This window comes from Aedes albopictus, chromosome 2, assembly GCF_035046485.1.
Source record: "Aedes albopictus strain Foshan chromosome 2, AalbF5, whole genome shotgun sequence".
Classification (NCBI taxonomy): domain Eukaryota; kingdom Metazoa; phylum Arthropoda; class Insecta; order Diptera; family Culicidae; genus Aedes; species Aedes albopictus.
The window spans coordinates 192,322,091-192,346,846 of NC_085137.1; the positions used below are offsets into that span (position 1 = coordinate 192,322,091).

The 24,756-nt window shown below is 37.7% G+C and overlaps 2 protein-coding genes across 3 annotated transcripts in view; one reads left to right on the plus strand and one right to left on the minus strand.

Annotated features, from left to right (window-relative positions):
• LOC109408138 (putative inorganic phosphate cotransporter) overlaps positions 1-1,993 on the minus strand; it is an 83,681-nt gene extending 81,688 nt beyond the window's left edge. The window contains exon 1 of the mRNA XM_019681372.3: positions 1,386-1,993. Within this exon, the coding sequence (XP_019536917.3) occupies positions 1,386-1,539 (154 nt within the window). The 5' untranslated portion in view covers positions 1,540-1,993. The remainder of the gene's footprint in view (positions 1-1,385) is intronic.
• A 13,075-nt stretch (positions 1,994-15,068) lies between these two features.
• LOC109413597 (WD repeat-containing protein 81) overlaps positions 15,069-24,756 on the plus strand; it is a 34,365-nt gene continuing 24,677 nt past the window's right edge. Inside the window, exons 1-2 of one of the 2 annotated variants that reach the window (XM_029873580.2) lie at positions 15,069-15,443; positions 15,530-15,753. In XM_029873580.2, the coding sequence (XP_029729440.2) occupies positions 15,428-15,443; positions 15,530-15,753 (240 nt within the window). In that variant the 5' untranslated portion in view covers positions 15,069-15,427. The remainder of the gene's footprint in view (positions 15,444-15,529; positions 15,754-24,756) is intronic. The other variant, XM_029873581.2, reaches the window with a different exon arrangement.

A 24,756-nucleotide genomic window follows, 5' to 3' on the forward strand; every position in this document is an offset into this window, starting at 1 on the left:
GTTGAGATTTCGGTTAAAATTACCGAACGCGATTAGCTGTGTATGTATAGTGTCACATGTAGGAATGAGAAAATAAGAGGTTTGCTTACATTTAATCCGATATTTCATTGTCGTGGTCAATACTCACCTAAAACATTCACGGTTTTGTTTTCAAAATTTATGTTATTCGGTAAATATTGCATAAAATGGCTTTGCTCGCATCTAATTTATGTTGTGCAAGAATATCCGTGCCCAAATGAGTGTACAGGAGATGGCCAAAATGTTTGGGATAGGCAACTTTTTTCTCACACAAAAAATTTCAACATGTTGTAACTTTTCATAGAGTGCTTCAAAAAATCTCAAATTTTGACTGGTTATCAACCTATTATACATGCATCATTTGGAACAAATTTGGGCTCGATTGATTAATTTTTTGCAAAGTTAGAACCGTTCGGGTAAAACACTATTATTTCGACATCTAATTTTTAAACTGTCATATCTCGGAAACCAGTGAACCGAATTGAATGAAATTTTTAACGTTTATCAACAATACATTGATACTTGATACAACGTTATGAAATGTAATATTTTCTCACTGCGAATTAAGTTATACAGGGTTGAAATGTTTACCCATGTAGAGGATAATAAGTCAAATTTACAATACCACACAAAAAATACTAAATGTGTTCTTCCATTAATCTTAATAGGCTCAAATATATCTGATTAGAGATATCTTGAGAACAGAAGTGGAAAATCTTTGATTATTACACTAAAATTTTTTCGAGAAAAATCCAAAAAGTGTTTATCTATGACAACTTTTTTCAACGTTCAAAAAATACCTATGTTTTAATTATTTATGAAACATTAATATAGTGTAATGTACGTTCGAAATTTCATTCAATTCGATTCACTGGTTTCCGAGATATGACAGTTCAAAAATTAGATGTCGAAATAATAGTGTTTTACCCGAACGGTTCTAACTTTGCGTAAGATTAATCAATCGAGCCCAAATTTGTACCAATGATGCACATATAATAGGTTGACAAACATTCAAAATTGAGATTCTTCGATGCACTCTATGAAAAGCTATAGCATGTTAAACTTGTTTGTGAGGAAAAAAGTTGCCTCTCCCAACCCTGTATTTATGCATATAAACTTGATTTTTACATCAATAAGAGGCTATTGGGCCACTAGCGGCTACTGGTACACTGACGGTAGAAAGAAACAAATAAAATTGAAAATAAAATGTTACGTGTAGGTTTTAGTATTAGTACTCTCTTCAAATTATTCGGAATTTCACTAACGGCTGATCGTTTGATGCGTTAGATGCGACTGAGGGAATCATAAGAAGCTCGAAAATTGATCTAAATTGTTAATCTCAACAAATTGTATCATTTTCTACTCACATTTTGATATAAACCGGCAGCACTCATCCCGTCGTCGTCGCGATCCATAGCTCACCCACGACGGTCCCGCTGGAAGCCCCCCGGACGTACCCTTCTTCAGCAGCGGTGATCGCTCATCGTGCACCACCGGATCGTATTGGCTCGGCGGGATCATTTTCGTTCATTCACTACCCAGTAGGAGGTACACAACACTTTACACCGCACACGTGTCGTTAACCGATAGCTCTCACTATATGTATCTTACCGCGACTGCTCTTTCAGACGGAAGAACAAAGCTTTCTCCGCTTGGTTCTTTTATATAAGACGACAATTCTACGTAGGTCGCCGTCGTCGTCAGCCCGAGGAATGCTCCGCTTAGCAGTGTCACCGCTGATAGCGTACGATAATTGTATTTAGAGCTTGTAAAGAGTTACATTGTCAGTCGTAGGAGATTTACACGCGAAGAACTGGATTCGGTTTGATCTGTCACTGTAACCGGGTTTTGCATCGTTTTTCTACATAATTGTGAAAGTCATTCTAGATCTCTTGGTATGTGGTACACCGAAGAAAACAGATAAAAAATCACGAACTACGCACACAATAGATCAACTTATTTCACTGAGATGTACGGATGGAGTGCTGCGATCTTCTGTGGCTGTGACCTACTGAAGCAATCTCATCGAAAGCATTGTCAAAACGTTCTGGCCTCTTCAAAGTGTTTACCAATGTGATAACGACTTTCGCCGAAGTTCGTCTGATTCCATTGCTCCCGATTCGAATGTTTTCAATAACGTGGATGGATGTGTTTTGAACAGACACTAAAATAACACATACAAAGTATTCCGGATTGTAAATATTATTGTCAAGACCTATAACCTTCGGAGGTGCGTTTACGTCGTTGATACTCAGCAAAATACTACGGTGGAATCTTGCTAATACCGACATGCTTACCTCATCAAATGTAAGTAAGATAGTGTAAAGTAAGGGTCGGCGTTAACTGTAAACAGGTGGAAGAGAGAAAGTTTTATCTCTTCTGTGGCAATTAATACATCGGTAAATAAATTATATTTACAGGATGTATAACGGTAAGCAGAGCCAAAACTTTCCATGGAGTGCTAATTCAATCAGCTTGATAAATATACATATTGGTTTTGAGTTATCGTTGAGGGACCTAGAGGTTATACACAGGAGGTGCCCAAAATTTTCAGGATAGGCAACTTTGTTTCTCACAAAAAAAAAAGTTCAATAAGCTGTAATTTTTCATATAGTCTTGTTGTTCCACTTGTCCACCTCGTATCCCTTCGAAAATCGTTTGTTTGTATCGTTACAGGTTGTTCGTCCACTCTACCGTTGACCAGCAGCAATACGCCACAACATGCTGCCAAGTGTCAACAAAAAGCCCCCATCATCCTATCCTTTTCTCAAATATTTTTGTTCCCCCTAACCTCGACCAAACCGCGAGTTTTACGGTTCCCCAAAACTAACATAGTTTATAAGTCAAAAACATTAAATTGTAAAAAGTTTTAATTGAATTCGGCTCCGTTATGCCTGTGGCGCATGAGCCTAAAATAAATGATTAAGTAATAATAATTTTTCATATAGTGCTTCAAAAATGCATGCATTGATGGGATTTTACAAGAGATTTCTCTAGAAATTCCAACTAGGCTATATCAAACATTATTTTTGGAAATCTTCCTCTAAAGATTTCTCTTGGGTTTCCATCAGCTGGAGTTCCTGGAGGAAGGCCAAAAGGAGTTCCAGGAGGAACTTTATGAGATTTTTTTAGTAATCAATGGGTAAAATCTGTGAAGGAATTCTTGGATGAGTGTTTAGAAAAATCTCTGGAAGAATCACCAAAGGCATTTCTGGAATCCAGGAATCGCTACAGATATTTCTCTAGGAATTCCGCTGAAAACTCGTCCAGGAACTTTTTCAGGGATTTTTCCAGGGATTTCTTCAGAAATTCGTTCGAGGATTTCTCTAGAAATCCTTCCGGGAATTTCTCAGGGGATTTTTCCATAAATTTCTCCTAGAGCTCCTCTATAGATTCCCCCAGAAATTCATCAAGAAGTTGTTGAAGAAATTCCTCCAGAGATTCCTGCAAGGATTCCGCCAGCAATTCCCAAAGGAGAACCTTCAGCAATTCCTCCAGGCATACATCCAGGATTTTATTCAGGAATATCTCCAAGAGCTATTTCAGGAAATTCTCCAGGATCTACCCAAGATTTTTTTCAGGAATTCCTCCAGCAATTTCTTCAGGAATTGATCCAGGAACTGCTCCTGGACATCTTTCAGTAATTATGTCTACAATTTCTCCAGGATTTTTTCCAGAAAAACTTCTGCAATTTTTTTCAGAAATTCTTCCAGGAAATTCTTCAGGAATACCCTCAGGAATTTTTCAGGGATTCCTCCAGAAGTTCCTCTAAAGACTCTTCCTGGAAATCCTCTAGGGGTTTCATCAGAAATTATTCCAGGAAATCCCTGGAGGAATACCATCAGTATTTTTTAGGTATTCCCTCAGGGACTTCTTTATAAACTTCTTCCAGAGATTCCTTCAGGCATTCCTTCGAGGATTTATCCAAGAATTCCTCAAGAAATTCCGGTAGAATTTCCTCCAGGATTTTCTCAAGTGTTTTTTTTTTCAGAAATAGAAAAATAATAGAATAGAAATAGAAATCTCCCAGAATTTCTCTAGAAACTCATCCAGCAATTCTTCCGAGAATTTCTCTTACAGCTTCATCCAGAAATTCCCAAAGAAATACCACTAGTAATTCCTCTAGGATTATATTCCGGATTGTCTGCAGGAACTACTGGGGGATTTCTTCAGGAATTCCCCCAGGATTTTTTCCAGAAATTTCTCCAGGAACTGCTACTGGATATCTTGAATACTGGAATTATGTCAGCAATTCCTCTATGTATTTCTCCAGGATTTTTTCCCGAGAATCAGGAGATTCTTTGAAGATTCCTTCAGGAAATCCTCCAGAAGTTTCTCCAAAGATTCTTCCAGAAATCCTCTAGGGATTTCTTCAGAAATTCTTCAAGAATATTCTCCAGGAATTCCATCAGGAATTTTTTTGGGATTCCTCCAGGTATTTCTTCACAATTTTCTTCAAGGATACCCCAGGGTTTCCTTCTGGAATTCCTTCGAGAATTTCTCCAGGAACTCTACCAGCAATTCCGCTAGAAATTCCTCCAAGAATCTCTCGAGGGATTCTTTCAGAAATAGAAAAATAACATAAATAGAAACAGATCACTCAGAATTCTTCTCGAAATTCCTCTAGATATTCATCCAGTAATTCTTTCAAGAATCCCTCTAGAGATTCCTCCAGAAATTTCCATAGGAATACCACTAGGAACTCCTCCATTTATTCCTCCGGGATGTTATCTAGGAATTTCCCCAGGAACTTCTCCAGGAATACCTTCAGGAAATACCCCAGGAATTTCTTCCGGAATATTCCTGGCATCCTTCACGAATTATGCCTGCAATTCGTCCAGGAATATCTCCTGGAAATCCTCTAGGGATGTCTTCAGAGATTCTTTCAGGAAATTCTCCAGGAATACTTTGAGGAAATTTTCAGGAATTCCTCCAGACATTCCTCCAGGAATTACTTCAGGGGTTTCTCCACGAATTCTTCAAGGGATATTTCCAGAGATTCCACCAGGGAATTTTCCAGAAATTCCTCGAGCGGTTCTTTCAGGAAATCCTCCTGGAATTTCTCAAGGGATTTTTTTTCAGAAATTTCTCCAGCAATTCCTCCCACAATTCCTCTGGAGATTTCTTCAGGAATTTCTCCCGGAAATCTTCCAGGGATTGCTCCAAGAATTCACCCAAAAAAATACTCAAGGAAATTCTCCAGGAATTCCTGCTGGGTCTGGTCCAAGAATACCTCCTGGAATTACGCCCGGAATTTGCTCAGAAGTTTCTACATGCATTCCGCGAAGGATTCCTTCACAAATTTCTCTTAAGGTTTCCTCTAGGAATTTTAAAGAGATTTCATATGAAATTTTACTAGGGATTCAACCCAGAATTCCTCCAGGAATTTCTCCAGAATTTCCTCCAAGAAATCCTCCAGAAATTTATCTAGGATTTTTTCTAGGATTTCCTCATGAGATCTCTTCTGAAATTTTACTAGGTATTCCTCCTATAATTTATCCAGGAATTCGTACAGGTTTATTTTCTGAAATTCTTACAGGGATTCATTCTGGAATTCAAAAATTCAATAATTTATGGAGGAATTTCTCCATCGAATAGTATTGGAAGATAATTTAAAATGTACGCATAAAAGAACCAGGAAATTCTAGGTTAATCCTCAAAAGAGTTCGTAATTTCCAAAAGAGTTCAGCTATAATTTCTGATGAATGTTTTGTAGACATTGACAAAAAAAAATACTAAGGGTGCTTGAATACGGGGACGCAACCAAACGCTTCCAACTTTAGCACAGTTGTTCTGGACGCTAATATAGATTGAAACAGCTTTGCTCCGGGTTGATGCGATCAAATTCAAATTTTCTCCAAACAACGTTGCCCCACTCTGGTTACCGATATGGTCAAACTCAATGCTTTGAAATAAGTATGATAACAAAATTAAAACTTTTATTGCAAATTTTTTTTTGTTAAAACATGTCATGGTTAAAAAATACTTTGGCTAATATCTCGACTCAATGAAGAGATCAAAGACTGCATCATCAACACAACAGATCGAGCATATGAGAAGTAAATATGAGTCGAAAAGATTTCTAGTTAAGACTAACAGGGCCTTCTGCAGAGATAAATCTATGCAAATATTTTGCTATTCCTCCCGATGATTCGACATCACCATTTCAAAAGGTCGTAAAATTCTCCATGGATTTCTTCTTGTATATCTACCAGGATTCATCCTGTTATTCTTTACTATATTCTAGTCTAGTGATTGGAATACTGAAGGGACTCCATTCCAGGATTTCTAATGAAATTCCTTTCACTATTCCATTCAAGATTCTTTCAGGGATCCCTTCTGGATTCATCAAGGATTTCCTCCCGGGATTCCTTCATTGATAATTTACGGGATTCTTTTAAGGATTCCTCTGGCATATTCCAAGAGATTCTTCAGCGATTTCTCCAGGATTCTGCGAAGGATTCAACCAGGATTTTTCTGGAATCCCGTTAGGAATTTCTCATGGGATTTCTTCCGGAGTTCCAACAGAAATATTTTGCGGCATTCTATCAAGATTCCTCAACAATTCCTTCATTGATTCATCGCGGGATTCCAGTTTATTTCAAGATTCCGTCCAGGTTCTCTCACGGATTATTCCCGACATTTCATCAGGAATTGCTCAAGATTCTTCGTGAGTTTTCTCCCTGGATTCAAGTATTCCTTCTGGTATCCCTTCAGTAATTTCTCTAAGAGTTCATTCATTGGTAACCCCCCCCCCCCCCCCCATTGTTTTCTTGGTTGGTTATCTCTGGGTCGGGCATTTCTCCCAATATTCATTCAGGGATTCTTTAAAGTATTGTTTCCGGTATTTCTGGACCAGGATACCTTCTGGAAATCCTCACGGGTTTCCTTCTTGGATTCGGTTGTGTTTTTTTTTTCAGGAATCCTTCCTTGAGTCCTCCCGGGATACATTCACTGCTTCTTCCTGATTTTCCTTAAGGGATTTTTCTCGTGATTCTTTCAATGGGTTTTTCTTTGGAGATTTCTCACAGAATTCCTTCCGAAATTATTTTAGGCATTCTCAAGTTTCATTTAGGATTTCCTTTACCGATTTCTCTCGATTTTTTCACGGAATTCTTCCAAAATTCTTTCAAGATTTCTTCGGAAATCCAGTCGGGTTTCGTTCATTGATCCTCTCGAAACTCATTTCTAACTTTTCTCCTTGGATTCCCTCAGTATTCTCTCAGGCTCCTCTTGAGTTTTCTTTTGTCAGCGATCACTGCAGTATTCTCTCACGGATTTCTGCCGGGATTCCTGCATATTTTTTTTAGTGGTTTCTTGCGGGGCTCATTCCAAGATTCTTTACGAAATTTGACAATGGTTTTTTAATGAGGTATTTTTTCCGGATTACTTTTCCGTGATTCTAGGAGTGTTGTCACAATAGATCAAAACAATGGCGATAATGTAACGAGCCATGCACAAGTTTTGGGAAAATGAGCAGGGGTCTTTTTTTTATAGAATGAGAAAATCTGCAACAGATACCCAAGAGGTGGTTCCTCCCCAAGCAACACACATGTTATAATAGAGTTACGACAGCGCAAGTTTTGGTTGTATAGAAGTTTATTTGACGTAATTTTAACATTGTGCTCAAATAACGTAAAATAAACTTCTATACAACCAAAACTTGCGCTGCCGTTACTTTTATATAACATGTGTGTTGCTTGGGTCGGGTGATGTGGGGATCGACCCACTAAAAACTCATTCTCTCTCTTCCTTACCCTTCGCGGTACGCCCGTTAGGGATGACTTCGAGAAGGGGGGACCGTACATGAGTACACTCTAATAGTAAGCGTTCCACCAGCTACCGCCTTAAGTAGTTCACTCTCCCCTGGAGGCTCGGGTCCTGGCTAGTACTTAGACTACCCGTTGAACTCAAGCTCCTGGATGGGGAAGGGGGGCCAACTCAACTAGCTGTTGTTCGACTCGCCATTTACTCTGTAGTTCAAGTACGATTCGAGAAACCGTGGAAGTAACGGAGTCCCACTTGTCCGCCCCCATACACATCCTTTCAACAATGTTGTCAGGCGTGATATCTCTACCGCATACCTCCTGCATACTCGACCTTTGCTCCACGAAACGTGGACATTCAAAGAGCACATGCTCCGCGGTCTCGTCGCAGTCTGCACACTCCGGACATGCGGGGGAGCCTGCGTGTCCGAATCTGTGCAGATACCACCTAAAGCACCCATGGCCTGACAGAAATTGAGTCAAGTGAAAATTCACCTCGCCATGGGGCCTGCTCGTCCACTTGGACACGCTCGGTATGAGCCTGTGTGTCCATCTACCCTTGCTGGAGGAATCCCATTCGCTCTGCCACTTCAGCATAGACGAGGTTCTGGCGATACGCCTCGCGCCTCTTATGCCGCGTCGCTCGAAGCATTCTTCATCCTCTGCCACCACTAAAGCTATGGGCATCATGCCGGCCAGCACACATACCGCGTCCTTTGAGACCGTGCGGTATGCGCTCACCACCCTAAGGCACATCAGCCTGTGGGTACTCTCAAGTCGCTTCACGTTTCGGTTAACCACTAGCGCCTTCGATCATGCAGCGGCGCCATATCGTAGTATGGAGACCGCTACTGCCGCGAGCAGCTTACGCTTACTCGAGACTATTGCCGAGCTGTTTGACATTATCTTTGACAATGCCATTATCGCCATGCTTGCCCTTTTGCAGGCATATTCTACGTGGCTTCCGAATTTCAGCTTATCGTCGATCATGACCCCCAATTGCTTCAGTGAGCGCTTAGAGTTGATCGTGCATCCACCTGTGGTGACCACTGCCTGCTGTTCAGACTTGCGGTTGTTTACCACCACCACCTCTGTTTTGTGGTGCGCGAGTGCCAAATGTCTCGACCTCATCCAATCCTCCACTATGCCAATTGCGTGAGTTGCTGTCAGTTCCACTTCCTCTATCGACTCGCCGTATACCACGAGGGTAATATCATCGGCGAAGCCGACCAGCTTTACGCCCGGTGGAAGTTTGAGCCTCAATACGCCATCATACGCCGCGTTCCATAGTACAGCAGGGGTCTCCAATTAGCCTAGTGGTTGAGGCTATGGATCGCCAATCCGAAGACGGCGGGTTCGATTCCCGTTCCGGTCGGGAAAATTCGAAGCTCGACTCCCTAGGCATAGTATATCATTGGACTTGCCTCACAATATATAAATTAAAGCAATGGCAGGCATAGAAAGCCCTCCAGTTAATAACTGTGGAATTGCTCTAAGAACACTAAGTTGAAGATACGCAGGCCAAGTTCCTATGCGAACGTCGAGCCATAAAAAAGACAAAGAAGAAGCAGGAGAAAGCAGGAGACAAGACAATAAGATCGACCAGAAGTCGGACCATAATCTTACTGAATAAAATAGTTTGAATTAGACCAAATGTGTGGGAGCGTAAGAGAAAAAATATAATATTTTGTTAGATAGATGGATATTCCCGTAGTAAGCCGTAATGTTATCCGACGGTCCTTTTTTCTTTTCTTTTAAAGTACATATCTCTTTTATTCGCTTAGAACTACCTTGTGTCTATGCGGGTCAGATTGAAACGATAGTTTGAAATTTGTGTTGGAATAGAACTTGAAAATTTCCCAGATATTGAGGACCTACATTGAGGATTTTTTGTGGAAGTACACCAGTACTGTCATGGTAAAATCTTTCTTAATAAAATAAAAACTCTCTCCATACTGAGATTCCTTAAGGGATTCAATTAAGGAAATTCATCCAAGGATTACTACATAAGAACATGAATGATTTTTTTTTTTCATTTCTTCAAACATTTTCGTAGGTACTTCAGAAATATTGTTAGAATTTCTTCCAGGAGTTTTTTTTTTTGGGATTTCTTCAAAAATTCTTCCGGACATTCCTCAAGAAATTCTACCAGAAATTTCTCCAAACGCCTGTCTTTTTGAAAGATGCATTTTCAGGAGATTTTATTTTCACAACGATTTAAATATTCTTTCTCTAGAGATTTATTTCAGAAAAAAAAAATATTTTATTTCAAAAACTTTTCAAAAATTACGACTTGAATTTTTCCAGAGGTTTCTTTATGTATTATTTCATTTATTCAGTAAATTTCTTGAGCATGTATTTTGATATAACTCGAGAAAATTTTCAAGAGATTCTTCTGGAAGTTCCTCGAAGGATTTCCCCAAAAGTTCCTTCCGGTATTCATCCAGGCATTGCTTTAGATTTATTCAGACTTCCTTCAGGTTTTTAAAGATTTTTTTAATTCTAAGATTCTTCAACAGTTTATGTAGAAATTACTTAAGAACCTATTTCTTAGCATTTTTCATGGATTTTTTCAAGAAATTTTTCTATGAATACCTTCAGAGGATAATTCCATTGGTACTGTTTTGTTTACGGTTTTATAACAGCAATATCCAAAACTCATAATATTATGACTACTTACGTAATAAATTTATTTTTGCTTTGATGAAAGGTTTTATAGCTTTCGTAAAGTTATCCTTAAACCCTTAATTCAAGAACAAATAAAACTCTTCAATATGGTAATTTCATTTCTGGTTTATTTAAACTACCAATCAAACTGCCAAAACTCACCAAATGGCGTTCCATTCCATTGCTAATGACATCTGTTGGTAGCTAGGCAGAAGTTATGATAAAAATGGACTGCTTATATTCGATTTTCACTAATTATAGTTGTTGCCATGTTGAAGAATTAGTGAACATGAATGAAGAATAATTATTTATTGATGATAATATTCACCAATAATCACGGTAGAATTGATTGCGCATATAACATTGAAATTATCGCTTCCTACTGACGAATGATATTTCCTTCTGAACTTTCCATGAAGGAAATTCCCTACACCTTTTGGTTTCAATCAGGATTGAAAAAAAGAATAATGATGCGCTGTTCAACTTTTTGGTGAAAAATTAAAAAAAAAACAACATAATTGCATATGGTCAGTTACAACACAGTTTTCAACACAGTTTAAAAACAGTTTTATTGCCAATCATAATAGCCGGAAGATGCCCTTAAAGAGGTGATCACGAAGTTTTGATGTAGTAATCAGTTTTATTGGTAGTTTAAAAAATTGTTACAAAATTTCCTTATGGAGCAGAATAAAAGGTAAAATGTTACTTAGGTTCCCCAGTTCGTTCAGGTACTATATAATCTTAAAAATATTTTTTTCAATGACAAAGATATCTCCAAGAGTATTTTTTACGGATTTTTCGAGACAATCCTTCTTCTTGCTTGAGAATTCCTTCAGTGATTCTAAAAGAGTTCTTCAGTAATTATTGTTCAATTCTGAAAAAAAACTTCAGAAAAAAACCCTGAATGAATATCTGAACAAATTCTGCAAGGATCTGGATTTCTGATGATTTCTGATGGAAACTCAAGAGCAATTTCCCAAAAATCATTGTTGAAATTTCTGCAGAAAATCCTGCCTGGGAAGAATTTCCGAAGCAATATCAGTAGAAACTTTCACAAGAATTTCTGAAAAACTACTTTAAAGAGATTTAGGAAATAACTTGATGAAATGTAATAGGAAATCCTTTAAATTCTGAAAAAGTCTCTAGAGATAAAAATGTCTTCTTGGAGGAATTTCAGAAGGAATACCCACAGGAATTTCTGAAAAAAAATCTCAAGAATTCCGTGATCAAAAGGCGGATTCTCCTCAGAAATGTCAGCTGAACCTTTCATTCTTTTAATGATGGGTGCACTTCAGCGAACCTTTACATTTAGTTGTAAGGTTTTTTGTTTTTTTAGAACCCCTGTAGAAGTCTTAGGAAGTACTTTTGAATGAATATCTTGGGAGAATCCGAATGAAGCCTAGGGAAATTAGACTTCTCAGTAAATCCTTGGTGAAATTCCTGGAAATATATTGAGAAAGAGACAGGAAAACTCCTGTGGAAATTCTAAGAATATTTTCTGAAAGTATTCTTTGAGAAATCTGTGGTCGAATTTCTGAATTCCTGCATAGATAAGCATCTGCAAAGACTCCTAGGAAAAGCTTTAGAGATATTTCTAAAAGAATTGCCGTAAGAACTCCTACGAGATGTTTTTGCATATTTTTTTTTAATCCGTGGAGAAATTATTGAAGTTATCCTTAGAGGAAGAAACGGATAAATTTTAGGATAAGAAGTCGAGGAATATTTGGAGGAGATTCTGAAGGATTCTCTATATGAACTCCCGCATGAACCTCTGGAGGACACATTCTGGGCATATTCGTGTGGAGATGTTCAATGGAATTACTTGAACAATTCCTGAACAAATATCAGGTGATATTCCTGAAAAATACGTGAACGGATTTCTGAAATCTATCTTAACAAATTCCTGAAAGTTGTTCTTGTATACGGGATTCCTGGAGGATTTCATAAAGAAATCCATGGAGCAATAGCGAAAGGAATCCAGGGAAGGTTTTATAAAAAAGTTCCTGAATTAATCTCTTGGGTAATCTCTAGCATACTTCGGAGGAAATTTTGAAGGAAACTAAGAAGTTTCTAAAAGAATCCTGAAGGATTTCTCATTGAAATTGCCGGGGCCCGTAGCGTAGTGGCTACACGTTCACTTCTTAAGTGGATGGTCATGGGTTCGATCCCAGCCCCAGCACTTGCAATTTTTCGTCAGTTGCCCTTCCCCCCGAGAGCGGCTGGCACCTGACCCTCTTCTGAGCATATGCTTAAACGGACCCGGAAACTTGTATATCGGCTAACGGCAACTCATAATGGACCCCCAATCGGACTGGAAATAGAACAAAAGCCGCGCTCATCATTCTACCATGTACAAGGACGAAAAGTGGCAGCAGCGCAAAGGCTTACCAGTTCGAATTAGAATTAGTTCTATTGTACAGTATGCGGCAGGGAAAAAATGCGAAAGTGGTTTTCAACTTCAAACCTCATTTTCGTCCATTTGACGTTAACCAATCTATGGTTCAACGTTCCATGATCTCTAATAGGCTAGTTCTCTGAAAAGTTATTTAAAAAATTTTCCCATTTTGGTCACTAACCTTTACAGGGCGGCGCCTTAAGATGAAGAATTTTCAAAACGCAGAAAAGTACACAGGTCGCTAAATTTCGTATCTGATAAAACAAAATTTTTAATCTTTGATTTTAATATCTTTACGAAAATGCCGCCTTTTATGTACACGGACCTGAAGAGCGCAAACATGAGAAGTTATTTTCAAGCGTGTATGGAAGCGCAAAAATTAAAAAAAAAATCGAGGGCGCTCATACTGGGAATTGCGAGATTTCTTTTCGGTTTGACTTAAAAAGCTTAAATTTCAATATCATAAATGAGACTTTTCTTACTCGTATATAGGCGCAACAATTTGGAATATTCATAAAGTCATTTTCGCTCTAATTTGTAAGGGCGTACAAAATCTAAAATCATATAAGCGAGATAACATTACAATGCCGCAATGAAGATTTTGCATACAAGTGTTTGAGAAAAACGGTTCAAAGGCAATTTTTCCACACATGAGGGCGCCAAGCTCGTTCCCAAGGAAGGGGTTTCGGGGGTTAAACCCCTCCCATCACCTAAATTTCATATACTTGGCGCCTTTTACTGAAAATACAAAGTGTAGAATTAGCTTTAACCCTCTAATACCCAAATTTTTGATTTTGATTTAAATATCATTTTTCGTCATCTAAAATCGATTTAAACATGTTTTGGAAGATGATTCTTTTTAATTGTCGATATCGTGAATTTCAGTTTTTGATTTTTCTGATTTTTATTTTTAAACATCCCCACACTTTTATATTTTTCCTGGAAGCCTATTTGGGGTACGGATTTTTTGAGATGAAAACATTTTGAGATTTTATGATTATTGTTGAAATATTTTTATTTTAAATTTTTTTCATAGAAAATTTTATTTTCCGTGTAATTTCAAGGAAAATAATTTTAAAAGTGTATTCGATTCCCTTAAACTATTAAACTAGGATAGAATGATTTGGGAAAAATTTAAAACATGTTAATTGTAGCGATTCAATATAAAATAAACAATGACTTCTGAAAGGTGACCAAAACATCAATTTTTCAATGATTTTTAAAAAATGTAAATACGCTTCAACATACACCAAAAACCATTTTGAGATATACAAAACAGTCCTAAATTTCAGCCAAAAATATAAAAATTTTGATTTTCCACGAAACAAAAATTACAAAAATGCTCAAACTATACCCCGTCTAAAGGCGGGGTTGGGTATTAGAGGGTTAAAGTTAGAATACATGTTAAACAAAATTAAAAAAAAAACGAAAAATTTCTCCCATACCGCCTTTTTGTGCACTGAAGAGCGCAAAACTATAAAAAAAATCACCTAGGCAATTTTATTACCTATATCAAGTAGGACGGAAAAAATCTTAATTTCACTAGAAAGCTATTTTCTTACAAGTATGGAAACGCAAAAAATAGGTTATTATATTTGCGAGGGCGCTCATATTGGAGTTAAAAAAAAACATTGTTTTAATCTCAAGAGCTGGTTACCCAGTGAGTAACTTGGAGTAACCACGATGACATCACTGAAGTACACCATAGACTTTTATTGGAAGTTGACTATTGATAACAGATCAATAAGAGGATTTTAATTGTGAGACACCTTAGGCTTCTTCTTCTTTATGGCTTTACGTCCCCACTGGGACTTGGCCTGTCTCGCTTCAGCTTAGTGTTCTTTGAGTACTTCCACAGCTATTAATTTAAGGGCTTTTCTTTGCCTGCCATTGCATGAATTTGTATATTGTGAGGCAAGTACAATGATACACTATGCCCAGGGAGTCGAGAAAATTTTCCCGACCGGAACGGGAATCGAACCCGCCGTCTCCGGATTGGCGATCCATAGCCTTAACCACTAGGCTAACTGGAGACCCCATGTAAAATAAATATGTACCTATAAAACAACTCAGAAATAAATATATTTGGCTTATTTTTGTTTTGTTTTCCAAATGATTGAAAGGAAATGAATAATCATACTTTTGACCACGTTCTCTATTATAGCATTTAGCATGCTATAATACACTTATAGCACTACAATTTCAACCTATTATCTCTCTTTGGTCGCTTCGGTACCGAACAGCTGATCATGTTCGCTATATTCATTGTGTGCGTCCATTACACTTCACAAACACAACTAACTTTGCGAAAAGGGTAAAACGTCAAAAAACCAAGATAATTTTCCATTCGGGTCATCTTGGTATCCAAATCGCTAGTGCAAAATCGCGTTTTTTTCCTCAATATCCTGACCAATTCGTGACTAAAGTGCTTGTAATCGCTAGATGAGTGCATCTTTTGAACCGTGCCGGTTCAAATGTTCCGAAAATGATGACCATGTGCCGGAAAAAATGAAAATATCCTAGGGCTCGTAACTGCGCTTCGCGAGACCTTGCATCTCATTGCGTGTTTTCTCATATCGTAATGTGTACCCCCAAAAGTAAACGGAAACAAAGAAATTTCCCAAGTGGGACTTTCTTTGTCCAAACTGATGAGAGACTCACTATTATCGTCCGTACATTGCAGGTTCAACCATGGAAGCAATAATTCAGGATCTCAACATTCCCAAACGGCAGATACGGGAAACGCGCTGCCCCAATCGATTCCAGCTGCTGGCCCACAAATCATGGCTGAAAACCATTTCCCAGAGCGGGAAAGTTACAGGCGATTTCCCTCTGTATGGCGGCAGCGAAGCGTTCGAGTGGCCCCGCGGAGGACCGAGTAGCGCCTGGTCCCGGGTCTACATCAGCGTGAGTATCTTGGGATTCGGAGGAACTTTGGCTCCATAGTATTTATCTGTACGGGTTGATTGCATTGGACAGTCTGCATGGTTTCGTAACACAGTGTAGTACCGTTCGTCCACACCGTCCGTCCGTTCCGACCCGTTTCGCTCGGTTATGTTTTGTTTTGATTATGCGAATCGATCGAGCTCAGTGGATGCTGGTTTTCACTAGTTGGATGTGTGGGTGTGCGGCAGGCTTGTCAACTGTTACACACACTTAGGGCCAGCAGAAAGCATGCTTTTTGATTACACAAATATTATTACATGTTACAGGTTTTGATTTGATACCTGTTTCGCCTATTTGAATGTTATGTTTTGTTTTGGTGGTATTTTCCAAACAAACCATTGCAATCGACGAGCTCGAAATGCTGAAACCTGGGAGGAGTGTGGATTGGATTAACTCGGGCAAAACATTGAATAGCAGATGAGCGTAATTGCGTTCTTAGTCTCGTATAGAAAGCATTTACAGTAGACGTTCGGTAACTGCAACATGTTTACATTTCACTTAGCGAACGAAAATCCGATAACTGCAACGCCTGACAGTGTCAACAAACCATCAACTGACGTAAAATGAACGTGAACTTCATCCAACAGTTCATTTGGGCTAACATGGCGCACCATTCTGACATTTGGCGGTGCGATAACTGCAAATTTGTTGCACTTACCGAACTTGCAGTTATAAAGCATTGCAGTTAAACCGTTTGCACTGACCGAACGTCTACTGTATAAGGCATTGTCCACTTAGAATCCGGACGGACAAAATCACGTACATCTCAGGGATAGAATAACAAACATAAAAGGTAAAGCCCTCAAAACAATGATTATTTATTGTAGTTTCATGTAAAAATTACATTGAAATTATTATTTTTTTTTAATTTTAAATACATTTTCTCACTTTTTCCGTGTTTACCTCCTTAAAAATCTGCACAACGGCGGTAAATTTTAGAATCAACCCATTCGGCATGTTAGTTCAGCAATCAGGTCGTCTATACAATTTCCTGAATGCCTTGATTAGTCTTATTGGGATTTCGAAGAAAAAAATCCAAATTTTTTGTTATTGCGAAATAAGGGGCAATTTGGTGAATCGAGTGAACGTGAAAGGAGTGTTTTTTTCGTTGATAAACACTATCCATCTATGACGATACCATTGAACGGCTCCGACTGGTATAACCTCTATAGATCTCTTGTGTGCGTTTTTGAAAAGCAGCACATTGAGGCTGTCATCTTTGTATAAATTTGTTCAGATCATCTTGTTTTTAAAAAACGATGCCCAGAGTTCGAACTTCTTGCCAAATCTTCTAATTCCAAGCAGACTAATCAATGAACCCAAGCTGCAATCTTCTGGGGACACTTCTTGCTATTATTAACAACATCTGCGCACGAAACACATAATGGTTTTAGCTGAATGTCTCTTAAATAAAGACAAATCAATCAATCAATCAATAATGGTTTTAGAGATTTTAACATTTTTTGAGCCTGCCGTACCTGACCGCACTAAATTTTCAACGTGTTTGTGCAAGATTTTTTTCCTTCTCTTGTCTTCAATCTGAAATTACTTTTCATTTGTTGCAAGAAAATCGATTAAATTTTCACCATTAAAAGAGGACTAGTGCAGGATCAGACTGCAGTAAAAGAATAAAGATTGTGACCATTAAGAACGTCCCTAGAAAATATGCCATGCGTCCGGATTCTAAGTGGACAATGCTTTAGGCACAGAACAGATAGGCATCTTAGAGCAAATTGAAAACTCCATCCACTTATGTGGTAAATTTTGACATTCATTGCGGAATAAAATGATTTTTTCTTGCTTGAAATTCACAGTGCATGCTCTCGTCTAAAATGACAAGCACGGCTAGTCTAAAACCGTTTGACGTTTCGGTGGAACTCGCCTATTTATGAACACACTGAAAAAGTTGACACGGCCGATTCATGTGTTTGATTCATGAACTGTTCCATAAACGTCAAAGTTAGTCAGATGTGTTTTTCCATTGAATTCAATGGTTTATACACCGCAGATTAATTTGATTCACAACATGAACTTCACAACAGAGCTTACATCACCGAATTAAATGTAAGTCACATCATCTTAATATTTGTTACACCTGGCTTTATCTTTAACTGAACCAATTTTGAAGCAATTTTCCAGACGAATTTGAGCTATTGTTTTTTTTTTAAATGAATGCATGTGTATGTATCATAACTGGTGACACATAACTCACGAAAAAAAACCCTCAAACGTGTTTCATCATGGCCACCATGAAGAACGTGAGTTATGACGTGAGCCGCTATTTTATTTTTGTTACCTCCACTCAATTTAGGGTTATTTTTTTTTTTTTTTGAACTATTTTCAGGAGAATACATCGATAGGCCAGTGCCCAGAGTTTGAGCGGTACAATTTTTTGATTATCCTATCCTCGATTCCGTCACGGGAAGGTTCATTTATTACGTCCATCGTTTTCGGGATTTCTAGAATGTCACACTATTTCCCTATACCTAATACACGTACTGTCACACTTTTATTGACTCCCCCCCATCCCCCATATGGTGGACGTAATTTTTGAACGTTCCCCACTCTGTTCTGCTTCATTCTAGAGCTAGCATCTATTTCAACCGCCTTTTAATTTCCACTTGTCGGAAATTATTCGTTCTCCGAGGGAATTCTTCCAGGATATTTTTCAATGAATGTTTCATTTTGTCAACACCTGGGAAGTCGATTGACGCTTTCCGGGTTTAATTTGCGCCCTCTGACTCGCTATTTTCCTATACAGCGCCCGTTCGCTCGTTGCAAACCCGCTCATTGCAACGCTTTTTAATTGCAAGTCCGCTAGTTGCAAAATTTGACACGTTTTTGCAATTAAAAAACAATCAAGTGTCAAATTTATGCTGTCAGTCATGCTGGCAGTGGATTTTGATGCACTTTAGTGTCAAACTTGTTGTAATCCCAGCAAGCACAGTGGACACTTTCGCGGAACCGAGTTTCTACCGACTACCCGTCCTGAAATTGCGTGATACGGAAGAAAATATGTACAACTGCTGCGTTTCAACGGACATCTATTTACAAAGGAGACATAGTACGGACTAAAAACAATAACAATATGTATGTTTGTTATTGTTCATCAGCATATATGCTTCGTCGCTCATCTGGTCAATCACACAAATACACTTATACGGCTACTTCATTTGACAGTTATGCTGACCTCTTACAGGGGGTTGTCACTACTCAATTATTCCATATATTACCAGGGGGCTGCCACTACTCCACTCCAACAAAACTGACATTGCAATTAGCGAATGGCATTCGCTTGTTGCAATGTAAACATGTTGCAACGAGCGAACGGCCGCTGTACGTAATACACGTACTGTCACTCTTTTCTAGACCCCTCTCCCAAATGTTGGACGTAATTTATTAACGTTCCCTGTGAAGTATGATCGATCATTTTACATATCAACGATACTCTTCGCAGTGTTGGTAAACTCACACTCAAAACTGGCTCATGAACGGCTCCTGCGTGAGCAAACTCGCGCGCGATTCTGAATCATTTTCTCACGCACGAGATTTTCATGCAAAATCTCGCTCTTACGAGTTTAGCGCCGAAATCTCGTTCGCTTGTAGAATGAATCCAAATCAATAAACGACATTCTTTATTGTTGTACGCAAGATTTAGGCTTATTCTATTGTACAATCCTAAAAACTTCGATGTAAATATTATCTGCTGCAAGAAAATAGAGAGCGAAAATGGTACAAAATCGCTAATAGACCTTTAATCGTACTGGTGTCTTTTACAATAAGTGCGCGAATGGGCCAAAGAATACTGCGCCGTAAACACCAACACGATTTACCGAACTGGCGGAGGTATACGAGCACTTGCGCTCAAAAATTTTCGCGCAACGCATAATAATAAGAACACCAAGAAATAAAGCAATGAGTAAAATCACGAGTCAACTCGTGCATGATTTTTTCGGTGGTGAGTTTGGCGAGTCAAGAATAACGCGTGAAACAACTCAATCATGAGATTTGAGTTTTTACCAATACTGATTCGTCGGTCTTCTTTCTATTTTTGTAGAAATAGTTTTCCATAGGTATTGCGAAAACTGGTGCACGCACCCTACCCCACTTCAACCAGAATGCACAGGCATTTAAATTTAATTCCGCGTGTGAATTGTTGAAATGTCGAGGCAAAACAAAAAGTTGGCGAATTTATATCTCGCGTTTAGTCTCATACGGGCGAATCAACAATGATCGATTTTTCTTCATCGATTTTCTTTTTGGATTTTTCCGGGATATACCACTAATATTATTAACCAAAGAGAAAATCGATGAAGAGAAACCGATCATTGTAGATACGCCCATAGGATACTAAGCGCGAGATATGTTTAACATGTGACATTCGAGGGTTTTACAATTTGCGCAAATCCATGTAAAACATCAATATCCTAATATCAAGCAATCCTAGATGTGTCAATTTGTTCGAGTGTATGAACTATTAGACGAGAATAGTCGTCTAATTGCCTGCTGGGTGGAAAAATTCACAGTGTAAAAAGCTTGCCCGCCACCGCTAGGTTCGCTGCTGTCGATTTTTAATGACCAGCGCCTATTTTTCTAATGATGATGTCTATCTGTTCTGTCTGATGTTCTGTGCTTTAGGGCTAATATTAGGCGAAGTGGGAAACGCTGGTGTTTTCAGTGTACCTCTGTATAGAGAATGGGATGATTTCAATTAAATAAATTTATCTAGTTAAGTGATAAATATAACGAATAAATCAAAGCATCGTAAGTACCAACACAGAAGCTACATTTGCATAATTTGCAATGAGAATGGGCATTAATTTCGGGTTTGCCCTAATCAAGAAAGCGATTCGTCATTGGAAAGCGGCCCAGAGGTTAACAACTTACGTTTGAGCAAAATGGATGGCCTGCCTCCCGTTCGGTTGGAGATTGACGTCGATAGTAAGCCAATCGACTTCGAGATTTACACAGGAAGTCCTGAAAACGCTACTTCGAAGAGGATGTTAAGAAAATGTTCCCGTATGTGAAGCTCAATTCCCGAGCAGAAGGGAATGCCTTACAAATACCATGCGAAGAGCAACTATAACTATAAGGCCCAAAACCAAGCCCAAAACTGTTATTGCTTTGTTGTTCAACGAAATGATAGAAGAACAACACAATAACAATTGGAAGTATATGTACAGAGTATGATATTGATGTGTTATTTGTTGATTTATTGTTATAATAACTAAAGAACAAGTTTTGATATTACATAAAAGAGGTGTCGAACAAATGTTTGATTGAATAGCAAGAAAAGTTATTACTTTATTATTCTATATCTACTGCATAACAACAACAGCACCTCAAATTTTAGGTATGCATTGATTATTGAAATAACAGGACTTATTTTCGAGGTGTTATTTATGGCATTCGTTTTTGTTATTTTGCCTCTTATGTACATCTAACGAAGGGCATATTGAGGTATAATGGTATTTAGGATTAAAACTTTGATATGTTATTCGGTTGTTATACTTTTCTATACTTCTGTACTTTTCTATACTAAGCTGAGAAAAACAGCAAACATGGGGATACTTCTACGGCAGAACCCCGAAGTTTGAAAAATGCTTTCACGGGAAATGAGAACTGGAGTAGGGTTAATGTACCAATAGTGATGCTATTAGTAGCTCCTTGTAGTAAAATAATTGAATAAAATTGATAACACCACAAAATAAAAAGTCTGAAAACGTTAATCGGTTGTTTTTCATCAAAATTTGCTAGGAAAAATGTAAAAACCATTGTTTCTTTCAGTTTTTGCTAGTAAATCACTTGCACCAACTATAGGTACACTCATTGCACAATTATGGGTCACTCAAGGAACAATCATTTCATAATGTGAATAGTTTTTCATACAAAAATAACACTTTCATTATTTTTATTTTATATTCTCTTCATGGAAACTCCTTTTTATTGTTTTATATACAAACCTGCTTGTAAAATTAACTTTAGGCGGTGAAAATTAGTAAAATGTTGCTGAATAATGAAAACCACAATTATGGGTCAAAATTGGCTGTGTAACAATTATGGGTCAATTTGTTGCCTGTCACTCAAGAGGAATCGGCTGATTAATAATGTTTTATCCTTATTTTCAATGAATGGTCACTTATTCTAGATAGATCAACTATAGTAGAATCTAAAACTGGTCTCAAACCTCTTAACGAAGCGTGTTTCCACGATTTGGAATCAATTTTCCAAAATTGGGACAAAATCTCCAACACAACCATTGATAAACGCCTAAAAGTATGCAATGCCCATGTAGGCAGAACTGTCAATATTATGCTGCACAAAAAGTGACCCATAATTGTGTGATTTTCGGTGTTCCTTGGCACAATAATGAGTCACTTAAATTTTGCCTGAAATAAGCTTTAATTAGCTGCAGTCACATGAATGTCTACATTTAGAACGTAAATTATACCTTTGTTCTAGTGACGATACCATTTCGCACTCGAAAATCACTAAAGCTCGTCTTTACAGAGCTTACAAAAGCAGCGCACGCACTTTGTGATGTTCACAATCGAAGCGTTACTTTGACAGATGGTTTTACGCCGAACAAAAAATTACTGAAAATATGTATGTTTTGACGTATAAGTTCGTGTGCGATGCGTATAGTGACACAAAACAAATCAACACATGAACGAAAAATGATAATGGCTAACAAAAGCTTGCAATTAATTAGTATTTATCTATTAAAGTGGAAAGTGACTAATAATTGTGTGTGACCCATAATTGTGCAATGAGTGTACACGGTTTTTATTATGGAGGTAAAATTTAACATTGGTTCCTATAGTGGCGCATCCCATTAAATTATTATGGGACCCACCACTATAGGAACACTACCTCCACTATAGGTGCAAAAAAGCAGAAAAATTAAGGAAAATAATTGTTTAACCCTCTAATACCCAACCCCGCCTTTAGACGGGGTATAGTTTGAGCATTTTTGTAATTTTTGTTTCGTGGACAATCAAAGTTTTTATATTTTTGGCTAAAATTTAGGACTGTTTTGTATATCTCAAAATGGTTTTTGGTGTATTTTGAAGCGTATTTACATTTTTTTAAAATCATTGAAAAATTGATGTTTTGGTCACCTTTCAGAAGTCATTGTTTATTTTATATTGAATCGCTAAAATTAACATGTTTTAAATTTTTCCCAAATCATTCTATCCTAGTTTGATGGTTTAAGGGAATCGAATACACTCTAAAATTATTTTCCTTAAAATTACACGGAAAATAAAATTTCCTATGAAAAAAATTTAAAATAAAAATAGTTCAACAATAATCATTAAATCTCAAAATGTTTTCATCTCAAAAATTCCGTACCCCAAATAGGCTTCCAGGAAAAATAAAAAAATGTGGGGATGTTCAAAAATAAAAAATTAGAAAAATCAAAAACTGAAATTCACGAAATCGAGAATTAAAAAGAATCATCTACCAAAACATGTTTAAATCGATTTTAGATGACGAAAAATGATATTTAGATCAAAATAAAAAATTTGGGTATTAGAGGGTTAAAATAGGTTTTTCGGCAAATCCTGAACACAAAACTGAATTAATGTTATGTATTAATGAGTTATGATGCATCTATTAAAAATGTCATTTGCAAGCTTTTTGGTTGAAATAGTGCTAATTTGGCTATACCACCACTATTGGTACTACCTCCATTAAGGGAGCTTTTACCCTATACAATAATTGTGAGGAGTGCCAAAACGTTCAAAACAGGTCGCAGAAGGGGAATGCTGTTGAAGTTCGAAGTCCTGAAGACAGATCGTACCAGACGACAGCGTACAGTGAACCCAGATAGAACTTGGGCATTCGTAGTCGGTGATAGCAGCGGTGTCATGGTCGCAACTTTTTCTACAGTCAAGTTCGCAGATTGTGAACAATCCTCGGTACTCAATTACGTAAATTATGTTTAGTCCTTCACTGTCGGATCGATGTAACACGCTAAATATAATTTACACAAAAGGCAGTGTATACGAAAAAATAGACGGTAATGAATATTATAAGATACCGGACTGGATACACAAAATTTAATGGGTTTCTTTCGTACATCGAGGTCTTGAAATTAGTCTATGGTGATAAGGTGTACACTAGAGATTACCATGACCCGAAGAAGTCTGATTGAGTATAAGCCACAGTAATGAAGAAACTGGAGCTGTTTTGCACGAGTGCGATGAAATGCGCGTTGCGTTGCGTTGTAACGGAGTAATTCATAGATTGCGTACTGAAGTTTTGCACGAGTGCGATGAAATGGATTTAAAACACATCAAGACAAGAAGCCATAAACTGTTGAAGTATTCATACAACGATTTTGAAGGCGAGCACAATTCGGATGAAACACTTGGGTGAAATATTTCTCAAAATTTTGGATTTATTGCAGAACTTTCTTAAATGAGTTCAGCATGAATTCCTCCAAAGATACCTCCAGGAATTCCTTTAGAATATTTTTCAGGATCTCCCCAGAAATTAATGTATGAATTTGATAATGATGATGATGATGATTATCCCAAGTAACATTTTAAGTTTTGTTCGGCTCTACAAGAGATCTGCATGACCAATTTTATAAAACTCGCAATAAAACTGATTAATACATCAAAACCTCTTAATAACCTCTTTAAGAGCATCTTCCGGCTAAGTGGACCACTCTCGAAGAGGTTTTGCAAACCGCATTAAGAGTAGCAATAAAACCGTTTTAAAACCTAGTAGAAAAAAATCCCATTCTCGATTATTGTTGTTTTTTTTTTCAACAAAAACTATAACAGCTCAAGATGCAGAGAAGCTTCTTCGATGGCACGTAAAGTTCAGGACGATACATCATTCGTAAGTAGAAGCGGTCATTTCAAAGTAATATTTCACGTTAGCTAATTCTTCAGTATGGCGACAACCATAATCAGCGAAAATAAAACGAAAGCAAGATTTCTTTTACGATGG